Source organism: Calliphora vicina, chromosome 2 (assembly GCF_958450345.1).
Source record: "Calliphora vicina chromosome 2, idCalVici1.1, whole genome shotgun sequence".
In the NCBI taxonomy this organism is placed as follows: Eukaryota; Metazoa; Arthropoda; class Insecta; order Diptera; family Calliphoridae; genus Calliphora; species Calliphora vicina.
This window is the reverse complement of record NC_088781.1, coordinates 117107845-117124273: the sequence shown is the minus strand read 5'-3', so window position 1 is coordinate 117124273 and position 16429 is coordinate 117107845. Positions and strand designations below refer to the sequence as shown.

Below are 16429 nucleotides of genomic sequence, written 5' to 3'. Positions count from 1 at the left end.
GTTTTTGAGAACAACATTTTAAATAAAAACTTTTTTTCATTTAGTAAAATTTAGTGATCCCACTTTTTGATAACACGATTATCTGATCTGGCTTTTTCAAAATATTTTCCTCAAAATCCCAGTTTTTGATAAATTCATACCAAACATATGTCTCATAATGTTTCAATACCATATCATAAACGTTTTTATATATCGTTAGAAACTGTAAAGACATTGATGTATACCTATATTCTTCATCAGTAAATATGTTTTTACTTGTCTTATTTCTTCAATAACGATTTGACATTTCAATCGTTTTCAAAAACATTTAAATGCCATTTTCACCAGAAAAAATTGGAAGCCATCTAAAAAAAATATCTTTCATTAACCCCACGATATATAAACGTACGAAGATGGTAAACACTTTTCCACTTTCAAGATGGGATAATGCATGTAATCCGCTATTAGATTGTAGAAAATTTGCGTTACGTTGTTGTCAGATGCCTTTTAAGCTTAAATACAAATAAGGATACTCTCGAAACACACACGCACACATATATTTTACCACTCCAATTACTACTCTTTTATACAGTAAAAGTAAAATAGCACAAGTGGTGAACATAATTTTATAATACGGCTCTTTGTTTCATTCACTCTCTTTCGATGGCTCTCTACTCTAGTTTGCTCCTTTTCACCCACATGCACATTTAGAGCATTATTTAGTTTTTTTAAATGTGTTAAATTTCTCACGTATTTGACAGGATTCTTTTGTTATTTTGTTTTGTTTCCTCTTTTCATGGACTATTTATTTGAATGTTGTTGTTGTTGCTACTTAATATACATACATATGTATATGTTGCAGTGCGTGTATTTGTTTATAGTAAATTGTTTATGTACAATAGAATGTTTTTATTGTTGTTGTTGCTTTTGTATTTGTACTGGACCTAATCGCTTTTGTGTCTTTATGCTACATTTAATATTGGCTTAAAAGCTTTAAAGTTACCATTGTCTAACATTTAATGAAATATTTTTGAAATTATTCCAATAAATACGTTAAAGGCAAACATGTACTAAACACATAATACTCGTGCTAAACCAGAAAACTTGTGTTAAATCGATTGAGTTTTGTTGTTTTTTTTTTTTTTTTGGTATTTGAAAAAGGTCAACAAATAATAATTGAATATTTGCAATAATCCATGTCATGTTTGTTATTTTGATCCTTAATCATTAAAACAAAATGAATTTGGAATTTAGGTGATGACAAATTTGGAAAGGAAATTTTTTGCAAAAAAAACTGTTCTACATTTTTATAAAAAAACCTAAGAGCTTTAAGTTATGAAATAAATGTTATAGAAAAGTTGACACGATTGTACTTTTTTTGATACTACAAGGGCGGGTAAATAACTCCGTGACTTTTTGAACTGCTCCTGTCAAAAGGCATCTGTCAGTTGAACAATCAGAAAAAATCTATCATTCAAACCAAGGATATGCTAAGGTATAGGAACTGTGCACCATCAAGTTCAATTATAAAAAAGTGGTTTACTTCGTTGTGGCCGTACAAGCACGAAAGATGACGAACCTTCTGGACGCCCAGGTGAGGTCTCTTCAGCCGAAACTTTTGAAAAAATTCACGACATGGTGTTGGCCGAACGGAGATTGAAAGTGCGAAAGATTGTGGAAGCTATAGGCATTTCACATGTCCTAGTGGTTTCAATTTTGAATGATCACAGATGGTTGGTTTTGCGCCGTTCCACAACCGTGAACGAAACATGGATCTACCACAATAGACCAAACAACAGTGAAAACATTGGGTTTATCGGGGTAAATCGGCACCAAAGTAGGCCAAGGTCTGGGGTTGTCACCCAATAAAGTCATGGCGACCGTTTTTAGGCTGCGGTAATCCCCATTGACTACCTTCAAAAGGTTAAAACAATCAAAGGTTAAAACAACTCAGTATGTGGATTTAATGACCGCATTTGACCAAGAAAGTTGCGCACATGTCCAGTTTCATGTCAAAAATCCATGAATTGATTTAGCTCGAGTGAATACTTCTTCTTTCCAAACATGTAGAAATGGTTGGAAGGAAAGAGATTTGACTCCAACAATTAAATCATCTCACAAACAAATACCTATTTTGATGGACTCGACAAATCTTAATTATGCAAGGGATAAAATAATTGCCGAAACGTGGGATAAAGCTAATTTTGGTGAAGAAAAAAGTTTTGTGAAAAAAATTCGGTGAATGAATAATTAGGATTAAAAAATATTTTTTGCCGATTATGGCGTTATATTCGTCGTTAGATAGGTGTTGGAAATGCATTTCATTTGATATCCACTTTTTTAATGTTAAAGACATTGTAATCCAGATATTGGTAAAAAAAAAAATAATTAAAAAATCGATTTTAACCAGGACTAGGATTTAAACCAGGACTTAGCTATATTGTCTGGGGTAGCAAATGAAAAATGTGAAAATTACAAACGAATCCATCCTCCTAATATCCACTCTTAATAGATCCGCTAAACCGTACATAAAAGGACCACATTGACCTATGAAGGTCGTAAACGAGCCATGAAAGCCTCGATACCGAGCAATTTGTCAAACTAGATCATCTAAGCTGAGTGATTTACAACAAGAGAGCGATTTACCGACCAAATTATCAATCTAGTCGATACTATTGCCGAGTACCCCAGAGTGACTCGGCATCCAGAATAACTCCGGGTAAGAATGTCTCGCCATCTCGTTAAGAAACACCCGGCATTCATATACTAATCAGTTTGTCGAATGGACACCAGAGAGAGATTTAATAGCAGGTTTGTAGTCATTACAATTTTGGATATTCACACCAAATAACCTAGAACCTACAGTTATTTTGATAGAAAATTGTGTGTATAACAGTTTCTTTTATGGAATTTTACATACATAAGAGTTTTTTCTACAGAAAATGTTGTGTATAACAGTTTTCTATCTAGAATATTTTGTGTATAACAGTTCTTCTATTCTCTATTTTCTATAGAAAATTTTTTGTTTGAAATAGTTTTATATGGAAAATTGCATGTATAACAGTTTTCATTTAGACAATTATGTGTATAATAGTTCTTTTGATAGAAAATTATGTATATAACAATTTATTTATGGAACTTTATATTCATAACAGTTTTTTTATATAAAATATTGTGTATAACAGTTTTCTATATAGAACATTTTGTGTATAACAGTTTCTTGATAGAAAATTCTTTAAAATTGTATGTATAAAATTGTTTTCTATGGACAATTATGTGTATAACAGTTCTTTTGATGGAAAATTGTGTGTATGACAGTTTCTTTTATGGAAAATTGCATGCATTTTCTATAGAAAATATTGTGTATAACAGATTATTGATAGAAAATTCTCTGTAGATGCTTTTGATAGAAAATTGTTTGAATAACAGTTCCATTTATGAAATTTTGCTTAAATAATAGGTTTTATATAAAAAATATTGTTTATAACAGTTTTATATATAGAACATTTTGTGTATAACAGTTTCTTAATAAAAAAATTCTCTATTTTCTATAGAAAATATTGTGTATACAATTATTTTCTATGGAAAATTGAAACAGTTTTTATTTAGACAATTATGTGTATAACAGTTCTTTTATTAGAAAATTGTGTGTATAAAAACTTCTTTAATGGAATTTAGCATGAATATTAGTTTTTCTATAGAAAATTTTGTGTATAACAGTTTTCTACATAGAACATTTTGTGTATACATAATAGTTTCTTGATAGAAAATTCTCCATTTTCTATAGATAATTTTGTGTATAGAATTATTTACATTGGAAAATTGTATGTATAACAGTTTTTATTTAGACAATTATGTGTATAACAGTTCTTTTCATTGAAAATTGTATGTATAACAGTTTCTTTTATGAAAAATTGCGTGCATAACAGTTTTTTTATAGAAAATATTGTGTATAACAGTTTATGGATAGAAAATTCTCTGTTAATAGTTTATTTTAGGAAAAATTTCCAGAAGATTTTCTATAGACAATTCTTTTGATAGAAAATTGTGTGTATAACAGTTTCTTTTATGGAATATTGCTTATATAACAGTTTTATATAGAAAATATTGTGTATGACAGTTTTTCTTGATAGAAAATTCTCTCTTTTCTATAGAGAATTTTATGTATATACTTGTTTCTATGAAAAATAATATGTATAACAGTTATTCTATAGACGATTATGTGTATAACAGTTCTTTTGATAGACAATTGTGTGTATAACAGTTTCTTTTCTGGAAAAATGCATGCATAACAACTTTTTCTATAGAAAATATTGTATATAACAGTTTTATATATAGAACATTTTCTGTATAACAGTTTCTTGATAGAACATTCTCTGTATAATAGTTTATATTATGAAAATTTTCTGTATAACAGATTTTGGGTTCAATATTTTTGTGTATAACAAAATGGAAAATTGCCTGTAGTTTTTCTATTAAAATTGCGGATATAACATTTTTTCTAAAGAAATTCTTTTATATTCAAATAGCGAACACTCTCCCCATGTTTTTACACCATTCATTGACCATAAGGAGTATATGAATCTTGGGAAAGAGATTGAACATGAATGAATAAGTCATATTGACAACATATGAAAACCTATTTTAAACCGCCAGACGTAGGATTTGAAAGAATATTTGAAAACTTTTTAACATTTCTTTATTGCTTAAAATAATCTTAAAAATTTCGAAATATTCATTTGTCAAAAAATATGCCATTTTCCTTGAATATTAATATTTTTACCAAAATTGCCTTTGGCCTTTATTCAATTCCCACTCAGTTATTTAATCATTAACAATAGATACTTATTTTCTCATCATTATCCCTGTGGTTTGTAACATTTACATTTTTAATTACAGTCACCCAGAAACTCTCTCTATCATTCTCTCGCTTACCCAGTCCCAATCGAATATGTATTACAAATAATAGCAAACGCAATATACATATAACGTTGCTCATCTTTTACGTCTAATTAAAATGTTTTGCATAATTAATTCTATTTTCTTAAATAAAACAATGAAAATAATGTGATTTGTATGGTGTTTGTTATTTTAACACCCAACAGCAAAAACTTTTACTTTTACATTTTGAGTAATTTTTAGTTGCTGTTTTAAGGAGTGAGTAACAAAGTAACTTACCATCTTTGTTCATGGCAGATTGAAAACATTTTGCCAGCCGACATGCTCTACATTGATTGCGATGAGTTTTATCCACGGGACAGCGGCCCTTCATATCACCAGTTGCTTTACAAGTGTAAATGCGATTACGATGGATGCTGCGTTTAAAGAAACCGGAACAACCTGTAATGGAAATGTAATATCATTAACATTATTTATTTTTATAAGTGTTTTTATGGGATAATGAATTAATTATGGGATTTGTTTTGAGCGATAGCGAGTGTTGAGCAAATTTCACACATTTTAAATAATTACAGTGGGCTGGTTTCGAATACTTTTTCTGTAACAGCTAAGCCACATAGGGATAAACAGAATCTAAATCCTTAATATGAAATACTAGAGATAAACTATTTCCCCAAATAAACGAAACAAATAAGAGTCTTATATTCGGTTCTGCCGAATCTTTTATAACCATCCATAAATATGTAGTTTAGGCCTTCTATGGGGACTTGAATCAGTTATGGTCCGAACTATACATAATTTTATAGAGTTATTCATTACATAAAACTTTAAATGATTTATGTGGAAATTAATGTTAATATCATTTTATATTTATTGACAATCAAATATTTTTTATAGTGGGGTTATAGGTCAATTATGGCAATTTTTTATGTGCAATTTTTGAAATTTTTTTTAAATGTCAAGCGGGGCACCCGGTGGGTTAAACTATACCGTTATTTTGAAAATGGAGGAGGTTGCGTAACATATATTCGCGTAACTCAAAAACGATTTAGTTTATTGAAAAAAATTAAAAAACCGAAATTCCGCAATGAAATTTCCTTTAAGAAAAGCTTATTAATTATTAATCTTCGTCGTTTTAGAAGTAAACATTTTTTTGGCAACCACAAAATTATTGTTTAGCAAAATTTCAAAATTTTGGTTTTTTAAAACGGCATGAAAAATTGGAAAATGCTGTTAATATTTCCTAAGCGTATAGAAAATAAAGTTCCAAACAAAACAAGCACAAGCATTGTCGACTATTGCAGTACTAAACATAGAAAACAGTGCACGATATAGCTAATTACTACAAGTTATGTATCTTATCTTTTCTTTTGTTAATAAAATTAAAAGTTGTGGACAGATTTTAATCACATGTGTGAACAAAATGAGCTTTATTTAAAGGTAATTTTATTGCGGAATTTCGGTTTTTTCAGTTTATTCAAGATACCATTTTCGAAATAACGGTATATCTCGAAAATTCGAGCTAACCTAAAAAAACGGTTAGCACCATTGAATTCAGCGTACGTACCCGAATTAGTGTAACCCACTTGGTGCCTTTCTTGTGTCAATTTCGAGCACAGTGTTATTATAAGACAATTATTAATGTTCATGTTATTTTCTGAGGGGGACCTTGTTTGGGGACTAGAGACAAATCATCATACTAAAAGTATGATTTCACAGTACTTACAGACGGACGGACATAGCTAGATCGTCTTAGAATCTTATGGGTACACAAGATATATACATATACTCTTTGGTTCTACTACCCATAGTTCGATATGTTACAAACGGAATGACAAACCTTTTTTGATGGGGATATAAAAATATGCAGGGGTTCTCAGATAGCAATTGTTTTTTGTTGGAGTCCACAGAGTACGGAAATACTTATAGTTTTTCGTAATTCTTTTCGAATGATTACATTTCAAATCAGAATATATATAAACAAATTTAAATCAGTATTATTGTTATTATTTAATCTAAATATAAATATCCTTGGAATAATTCCTACTTAATTCCTGTAAGAAATTCCAATTTGTACTAAGGCCTACTGAATAAATATTTTTGTTTGTTTTCGTAACACATAGACAAAAATTTTGATCAGGACATTATTCCCACGGGAATATCTGATCATAGGGTCGCGACCTTTAACTTCGGTGTATTACCCCAATAGAGTTTCCCAGTAGGGATGAATGGGTTGGATCCGATCAACTGTTTGATGGGGGTGCAGTTTTTACTGATGGTTACAAGACCCAGCAGTTAGTCAATGTATCCCTTAAAGACAGTAATTGTCACAAATGTCTTATCACTTGGCTGATTCCAATTTATATATTTTGGTCATTTGACACGTGTGTGTACTTTGTAGTGTAGAGTGAAGACAATTGGTTATTTTATACATCCCAAGTAATCTAGCGTGAAGACAATTGACACTTAAGTGTCTCTAAGTAATCTGGAGTGTAGTCACTTTAAACGTTTTGTAAGTAATTCGTAAAAACTGATTTAATACAAATTGTGTTAATATAATTCTCATGCAGTTTATTTTTATTTTTGCTTAAGTATACTGATATCCCATGCAACATAGCATGAAGTCAATAGTCACTTTAGTGTCTCTTAGTAACCTATGGTGAAGTCACTTCAAATTTTTGTACTGCACTTTATTTTGCCCCCCAGAAACGTTGACTACTTTCGATCAGCTATCATATAGTCATATTGTAATCAAAAGGATCAATTGACCCCCTGCTTAGGACATGCACGTGTTAAAATAACTAGTCAAGTAGCTGATCAAGTAACCAGTTACAAAGCTAGTAAGATAACTGACGCTATATAACCATTATGTGAATCCAATGCGTTGCCTACTTTGAACCAGCTATTAGACAGTCGCATTGTAATCAAAAAGGGTCAATTGACCCCCTGCATAGGACATGCCCGTGTTAAAATGACGTGGCTATTGAAGTAACTAGCTCCCACCCTAAATGATAGGTAAAATCACTATTTTGGTACTGTCTCCTAGAACTGTTGGGGATGGACTTTGGTACAGAGGTCAACAGCGATATTAAATGGTCATATAGACTATATGACGTGGGGTCTGTAGTGAGTATTTATGTGGACAGTCAGGCGGCACTTAATGCTTTGAAATGTTATTTAATACATTCTAGCTTATTGGAAGACTGCAGGGGAAGAATTATTGGTACACTACTTAATCAGATTGTGTTGGGTACTAGGACACTGTAACATATAGGGAAATTAGGTAGCAGATGAACTGGCCAGACATGCCTCAGATCTAGACCATGGTACCAGGGAACGGGAAGTAAAACCTCCGATTTGTTACTACTACAGGCTAATATTTGAATAGTAGGACGGATTGTCAAGTGTCCAAAGATTTTTGGCCAAAACTGGATGCAAAGGCAACCAAAACACTAATTGGGTGGATAGGTGTATTTTCAGAATTCGACTAGGAGTGATAACTGGTCACTGCTCAATTGGGGCCATCGTAGTTAAATAAGATAATAGCACACAGATTTGTTGTAGGGTGTGTGGAGATGTAGAGGAGTTGGATACTGTGGATCATATAATGTGCAACTGCCCGAGACTACAGAGTCATAGATGTAAATAGCTAGGTAACAGATTTCTAGATGAACATGGGAGTGTTGCTGGCTGTAAATTGAGTAACATACTATGTTTTATCAGGGGAATAGGTTGGATATTTAATGGATATTCTACAGTGAATTCAAATCCGTAACCACTTTTTCCTTTTTATGCAGATTTCGATTTCTTTTTGTTATCTCTAACACACTACCTTTCTTCTTCTTTCTTTTTTTTATTTTTTTCAGGAAAGACATGCTTTTTCTTTTTATCGGACTCTTGAAGGGAATCATAATGGTATCCGAGTGGAAGTGCACACCCCTTCCAAACTAAACTAACAACTGAATTTATTGTAAATCAGAGCTACGAACGGAAGTATTGAGTATATAATACATTGATTTCCGATTTTTATAGATGCTCACGTCGTGAATTGTGCCATTTAGTGTAAAAATACGATTGTTAAAGTTTTAGCTCAATCGGACTTTCCCTTCCCGTGCCGAAAGTGCCACGAAGTTTTAAAATGACTACTACTTTTTCTCATTTTGACCTCACTTATTTTCTCAACTATTCAGGCATCTCTTGAACTTTACACCATTTTGAAACATCTGACATCTACTAGTTAATTGTTCATTACTAATCATGTATTACAGCAGAAAGTAAAAATCTGGGAATCCCAATTTTGGTTTTGACTTATAGAGAAATATTAATTTAAAGCAGGGAAGCGCAAAAAGAGAAATTGTAGTTAGTGTGCATGTATGGGTTAAAAATAAAAAATCGCAACAACATCAAGCAACAGAATGAAATATTTGTATTTTTACGCTATATTGTTTGCAACTAAATGAGTTATTTATTATTATTATCTTTCTGCACGGGAAGGCATAGTCCGATTGAGCTAAAACAATCGTAACAGTAAAAATAACAATTCTAGACGTGAGCACTTAAACATTTTAAGAAAAAAATTTTGCCCTTTCACAAAAACCACCATAATAATACATATTCTCTAATGTCTAGTTATTTGACTGGCAACAATTAATAGACTTTTAGACAATCTGGCACATATTTCTCTAACATTTTTTTATTATACTCTTTAGGAAGTGGTTGTTTTACTCATCAGAAGTAATCTATTGCAGAGTGTACAGTAAGTTTGAAATTTCATTTGAATATTACTTAAAGGACTAGCTGCTTTAGTTGAAATACAATTTTAATTGTTTTTTGTCTAAATTGCCACTCACTGTCCTCTATTTCTTCATTTCCCCTTAGCAATTAGTTATGTTCTGAACCATGGTACAAAAATATAGCTAAAAGTTTAAAGTTTTACTTATCCGAAATATTCTACTGTATGACAAATTTTAGTTCTAATCATAATTGTTAGTAAAAGGATGGTTAATTTACATTAACTCTGATTGAACTAATAAAAATAATTTTCCACTAAGATGAGATCAAAAACCATAAAATTTATTAATGCAATATATTTCTGAAAAAAATGTGCTCGTTTACTTTTGGAATGCATCACCAAATTGAAGATCAAGTCAGTTAAATGATCGCCTATAATATTTTTTTATTGGCTTTTAAAAATATATATACTGTCTGAATAACACTACGCAAAATTAATTATTTTTTGAATACTACTTACCATCACAACTGTAAATGCCATAATGTTTACCCGAACTGCGATCACCGCACACTTTGCAAGGTATATCCAAAAGGCGATCACCTACAATAGCAAAAGAAAACAAGCAAAAAGTTAAATAAGACTCATTTGTAAACCAAAAATTTATAAAAATATTTTAAAATATTACAAAAGTTCTCTAAACCTTTGTCTAATATGTTTAATACAATAAAACTAAAACATGCAAAAAACCCCTTTTCCACCTAAAACTGACGTCATATTTTGCTACTTCCTTTTGTCGCCATTTTAGCATCCTTTTTTTTTGCTTTGCTTTGCTAATCCTTGACAATTTTGCAAGCACGTAAAACATTTTAAAAACTTAATTCCTTTTTAAACATTCAACCAGGAAGAGACACTTGTCAAAACACTGGAACCACGCAAACCGGCAAAATCTTATGTCCGAATATAAACAATGACAATTGACATATTGTCTTTGTTTTTCCTCACTGATCCCTTCTATAGCTCAATGACGCGTGCTGGCAAATGTTTGCACCCTTGTTAAGAGTCGTGTGTTCCCAATTATACACTGAGGTGTTAGAATTTTGTTTTATTTGTTGCTTCCACTTTGTTGAGAGTGTTTGGGTGAAAAGGGGTGATGGTGGTGTGGTGAGTGTCCTTTTTTTCTGTGTGTGTGTTGGTCCTTCGCTTGCTTATGTTAACTGGTTTGCCAATATCTAATGCAGTCATTATTCAAGTGGCTTTTTCCTTTTTGTCTTCATCATTATTCCCTTTGTGGTTTTGTGATTTTTAAAAAGTTTTCTTTGTGTCTTTGTTGTTCTTTTGAAAAGTAAACTATTTCGTTTTCGATTTAAATTGTGTTTTTGTTTTTCTTTCTTGTTGTGAAATTGTGTGATTTGTTATTTTTATGACTATTTTGCATGTCAAGCTAGCATATTTTTTTAAAAATTATAAATTTTAAAATAATAGTTATTGTTTATTTAAGAAATCTGAATTTAAATTCTAAAATAGTTCTCAGGGGTTGGGTTCATGAATTTAAATAAAATTCTCATGGGAAATTGAAAACATAAACAGTAATTTCAATGTTATTTTTATATTTAACTTTGTATAATGTCTTTTAAATCTTGATTTAAATACTAAATATTGGTTTCAGTCTTTCTAGATTACATTACTGTCGATCAGTACATTTCGAAATCCTTGACAATCAGTTCGAACGTGTGAAACAATTTAAGAGTTTGGATCCGAGTAAATTTCTTAATATAAGAGGAGTTCAGTATTTGGTGCGACCAGAGCTGTAAAATAATGTTGAATAAATGTTTGAATCATTCATGTAACGAATTGTAATTATATAGTTTGGAGGGTATTAAGCGTTTGTGCTGGTATTTGCAACGCCCAAAAATATTAGTCTAACAGCCACCTTAAAGTTTACCGTTCGACTCAGAATCACTTTCTGAGTCAATTAAACGATGTCCGTCAGACTATCTGGATGGCTGTTCATGTAAAACTTGTGCGCAAAAACAGTCGCAATTTTGAAGATATTTCGCTCAAATTTTTCTGGGAAACTGGCTGAAATTTGTCCATTAATTCATTATATCCCCCATACGAATGTTCTCCAGAAATAAGACTTTATCGGTCATAAATGTTTAATTTATATAGGCATCTACAAATTTCGCTCCAAAATAGTTTTATATATACGGTAGTCATGCCATCTAATTTTATACTGATCGGTCCATAATTAAGACACACTTCCGAAAATCACTTCAACAAATATAAATATCATATAAAATTTTGGTATCCGAAATAGAAAAAAAGTTCATATAGAGGTAAATCGCGCGACCTAATTGCATCGCGATCGGTCCTTGATTAAACATAGCTCCCATATAAGGCCAACTTTCGAAAATTAATTTAACGAGCATAGAACTCTTAAAAATGATGGTATTCAAAATAAATTTAACAGAAAGAGGTTTCATATCGAAAGAAATCACGCAACCTAATTTCATGGCGATTTGTTCGTAATTGGTCAAAGCTCCCATACAAGGGCTGCTTCCGAAAATGACTGCAACGAGCATAAAACTCTTAAAAATGTTGGTATCCAAAAACAATTTTCAAATGTATTTCATGGCGATGGGTACATTATTGGTAGAAAGATTGATTTCTTTATGAAAACTCTCTTCATATAAAATTATACACATACAATAAGGATTAACACAAATCGATGTCGGAACATTTTTTTTTTTTGAGTACACCACCATTTGTCATAGACCTTATATTGGGCTTAAATATTAAAAAAATCTGTCTATAACAAAATAGATTTGAAAATTATATTCGGCTGTGCCGAATCTTAAGTCTCCTCCACCTAAATATAGCGAGAATTTCTCATCAATTACGTTATTTAGAAGAGTTTTATGGGTGTTATAGAGATTTTCGGAAATGGTCACATATGGCCCGATATTCGCCAAATTCACTGTGTATAATTTTATTTCGATATCGATATATTTAAAATATTTATAGAGGTTAATGTGTTTTTCGGAAGAGGACCTTATATGGGAGCTATTACCAATTACACAGGTCAACAGAAAAAAAAGCTTTACTAACCACTATATAGATTTGATGTATCATGGCTAAAATCCAAAAATGGTAAAATTTTTCAATTCTATGGATAGATTTTTTTTAAAAAATTTGTAAGTAAAATTATAAATTTTGTTAGACGTTTCTCCACATAATTAATGATAATGCAAAAAGGTTTAGTTCGATGTTATTAAAATAAAAATATGAAAGTTGAGATTTATATAAAATTTAATCCTTTTATATATTGCGTTTCAATTGGCGCATTAGTTTCGGAGTTATAATAACAAATTGAAGCAAAAAATATATTTTTTACGTTGAAATAGCAAATTTTTCTGTTTTAAAAACTCATGAAAAATCGAAAACGGCAGAAATGGTTTAGGTTTATTGCTTTATCGCAAAGCCACATATAATAGTTACAAAATGAGATATCGGTCATAAAAATCGATTGATTTTTTTTCGAATTTATTTATTCACAATTAAATGGATTCGCTCATTTTCACAAAATTTTAGTTTTTTGTTTGATATACATACATAAAATTGAGTAGTTAATATTCTTCTTTCTATTGAATGAATTTTGAAAACATTTTCCTCATACTACGTACAAATTTTCACATACAGTAGCCCAAGAAAGTCTATATACAGGAAAAATTATTATGTTACTTTAATTTAAAGCAGTTTTTTTTTAGTTTTTTTTATGAGATATATAATATTACATGTCTTATGTCGATTTTAGCAAAAAAAAATTCAAATAACGCCCAAAAGTTCGCCGTTATTTTAGTTATTGATTCTGAGTGAAATAGAGCAAAATTTATTCTCGATCACGCCTACTTTTGGTTGGGCGGGGCTATTAAGTTTCGTAATATTTTGAACATTAAAACCCAAAAAACCCAAAAAAAATGTCGTTATTTGACTCAGAATCAAAAATTCTAATAACGGTGACATTTTGGACGTGATAGGAAATGTTGCTACACCCGACTTAAGTGATGTTGTTTTAATTTTTTTTAGTGTGAATTTATTTTTTTAACAAATATATTTTATTACTTTTAACTTACAAATACAGCTTTCTACGAAAGAAATTTAATTTGAATTCCTGTATGTAGACTTTATTGGGCTACTGTATATATTGCTTTTCAATCGGCTCAGTAGTTTCGGAGTTATTACATCAAATTGAAGCAAACAATATATTTTTTTATATGAAAATAGCAATTTTTTTTTGTTTTAAGAAATCATGAAAAATCGAAAACGGCAGAATTTTTTAAGATTTATTGCGTTATCACAAAGCCACATGTAATAGGATCAAAATGAGATATGATCATAAAAATCAATGGATTCTCTTCGAATTTATTCGCAATGAAGTGAATTCGCTCATTTTCACAAAATTTTATGTGTTAAACAAGAATCCATCAATTTTTAAGATCAATATCTCATCATCAGGACAAAAAATATTTTGTGTTGGTTAAAATATTAGAAAATTTAAAAAAAACAAGTAAGGAAGTATGGTCGGTCAAGCCCGACCATATAATACCCTACACCAAGTAAATGAGTAAAAATATTTTTCTTTTAAAATTTCAATAATTTAAATTTTTGAGTGATTTTCGGAAGTGGGCCTTATATGGGGGCTATGACCAATTATGGACCGATCACCATGAAATTAGGTCGTGAGATTTATGTCTATATTAAAGTCAACTATGTTGAATTTTGTGTGTATACCAACATTTTTAAGCGATTTATGCACGTTAAAGTGATTTTCGGAAGCGGGTCTATATGGGAGCTATGACTAATTATGGACCGATCGTAACAAAATTTGGTGGCATGAATTTTGTATATATAAAACTTATTTGGAGCGAATTTTGTGTAGATACATAGATAAATTAAACATTTATGACCGATAAAGTCCAATTTCGAGGGGACATTTGTATGGGGGCTAGGTGAAATAATGGACCGATTTCAGCCAGTTTCAATAGGCTTGGTCCATGGGTAGAAAAAGTAATATGTACCAAATTTGATTCAAAATTTCAAAAGCTAAATAAGGTTCAAACCCTATACCGATTTTTCATATTTTTTAATGGAAATATTTAAATAATAAACGAACAAAATAATTTTGAAAGAGTTCACAACTAATTACATAGTAATATAACAAAATTGAGAAATTTTCGAAAAGTGGAGTTAGGTCTTTTAGCTTTTGACACATCCATATATAGATGATCAATTGTGCTGATCTGATGGAAGTATTTATAAGACATTTATGAGTATTTAAGTGATTTTCGGAAGTAGACTTTGTATGGGAGCTATAGACAGATATTCATAAAATATAGTAGTATAATTTTTGGATATAAATTACTGATATGTTTATAATGTTGGTTTGATATCAATATTTGTTAGGTATTTATAAAGGTTAATGTATTTTTCGTATGTGGTCCTTATATAGGACCTATGATCAATTATGGGCCGATCTTCATAATTGAAAAATTCGGTACAGCAGTTTGCATATATTTGAGAATTATTTATTCAAACTTTTACCTGATATTATTAAGTGATTTTTGCGTACATATTTAGGTGATTTTCGGAAGAGGACTTTATATGAGAGTATGGTCAAATATGGACCGATCTGAAACAAAATATGGTACATCGATTCCTTTTTGCTTTAAGTACCATAAAGCCATATTCCGTGAAAAAATGTGTATGAGGGATAGGAGAAATCATGGACCGATTCTTACCATTTTCCACAGAGTTCTGAAAAATTAATGAGTGAAAAAGTTCATGGTGTTCTCCGCAATGAATTTATCCAAAGTAACAAAAAACACATGAAAATTATTAAAATTGTTGGAGGTTGTCTAACATTTTACCGAACATGAAACACTAATTTCTCTGGTTATCTTCATCCAAATGCAAAACAATGTAATATCATTATATAATTTGTAGTACTTAGATGCAAAAAATTGATTTAAAAATGCAAAGTATTTCAAATTTAAATTTAATTTCTTTTATTTCAACTTAAAAATGAAGAAAAACATTCAGCATTTATGTTAAAAGAAAATACCGTCGGCTGTAGAATTTTTGGATAAAATACTGTTGTGTTATTATAAAATAATAAAGAAAAAATTCATGCAGATACTATGTATTAAAAATTGTATTATAATATTCTTTTTAATTTCTGTGCTAAAAATCTTATAAAATATCTTAAATTTATTTAATTAATAAAACAAATATAAAGAAAAATTTACTATAAACCGTCGGTGAATTTGAATACACACCACTTCCGGTACCCATCTTGCGCTGATGGAAATATTTAAAACTTAGGGTATCCAGGATGAACTAGTTATTTAAACAATTTTTACACTTAAAAACACTTTTTGTGTAATTAAATCAAGCACTTATTAACAATTATTTTTTTAAAAATTATTTTATTTTGTATATTATTTTAATTTAATATTTTTAGCTTTTTCTTTTTGATTTCAATAATTTCATAAGAATTTTTGGAATTTTTTTATAAATCAAAGAAACTTTTTTTTTCATTTGCACATTTTTTTAACCGTTTCCGTTAAATTTTTGCTTTATTTTAGTAAATTTTAGAGTTGCTTTGTTAAAAAAAGCTTTTATCCGTTTTTTGATGTTAACGTTACGATTTGTTTAGAGCTACAGAGACCACCAATTATAAAAGTGAAGCAGCCAGAGCCAAAATCCTAGTTTACGAGATGACGATAGTGAGGATGCTGTGCTGTCTGCTAAACGACTATT

At 30.2% G+C, this 16429-nt stretch overlaps 1 protein-coding gene across 1 annotated transcript in view; it reads right to left on the bottom strand.

Moving 5' to 3' along the window:
- The window catches only part of dsf (dissatisfaction), a 64885-nt gene that overhangs the window by 44783 nt on the left and 3673 nt on the right, over nt 1–16429 (bottom strand). Inside the window, exons 2-3 of the mRNA XM_065500334.1 lie at nt 10130–10210; nt 5158–5319 (exon numbers count right to left, since the gene is read on the bottom strand). Of these exons, the coding sequence (XP_065356406.1) occupies nt 5158–5319; nt 10130–10210 (243 nt within the window). The remainder of the gene's footprint in view (nt 1–5157; nt 5320–10129; nt 10211–16429) is intronic.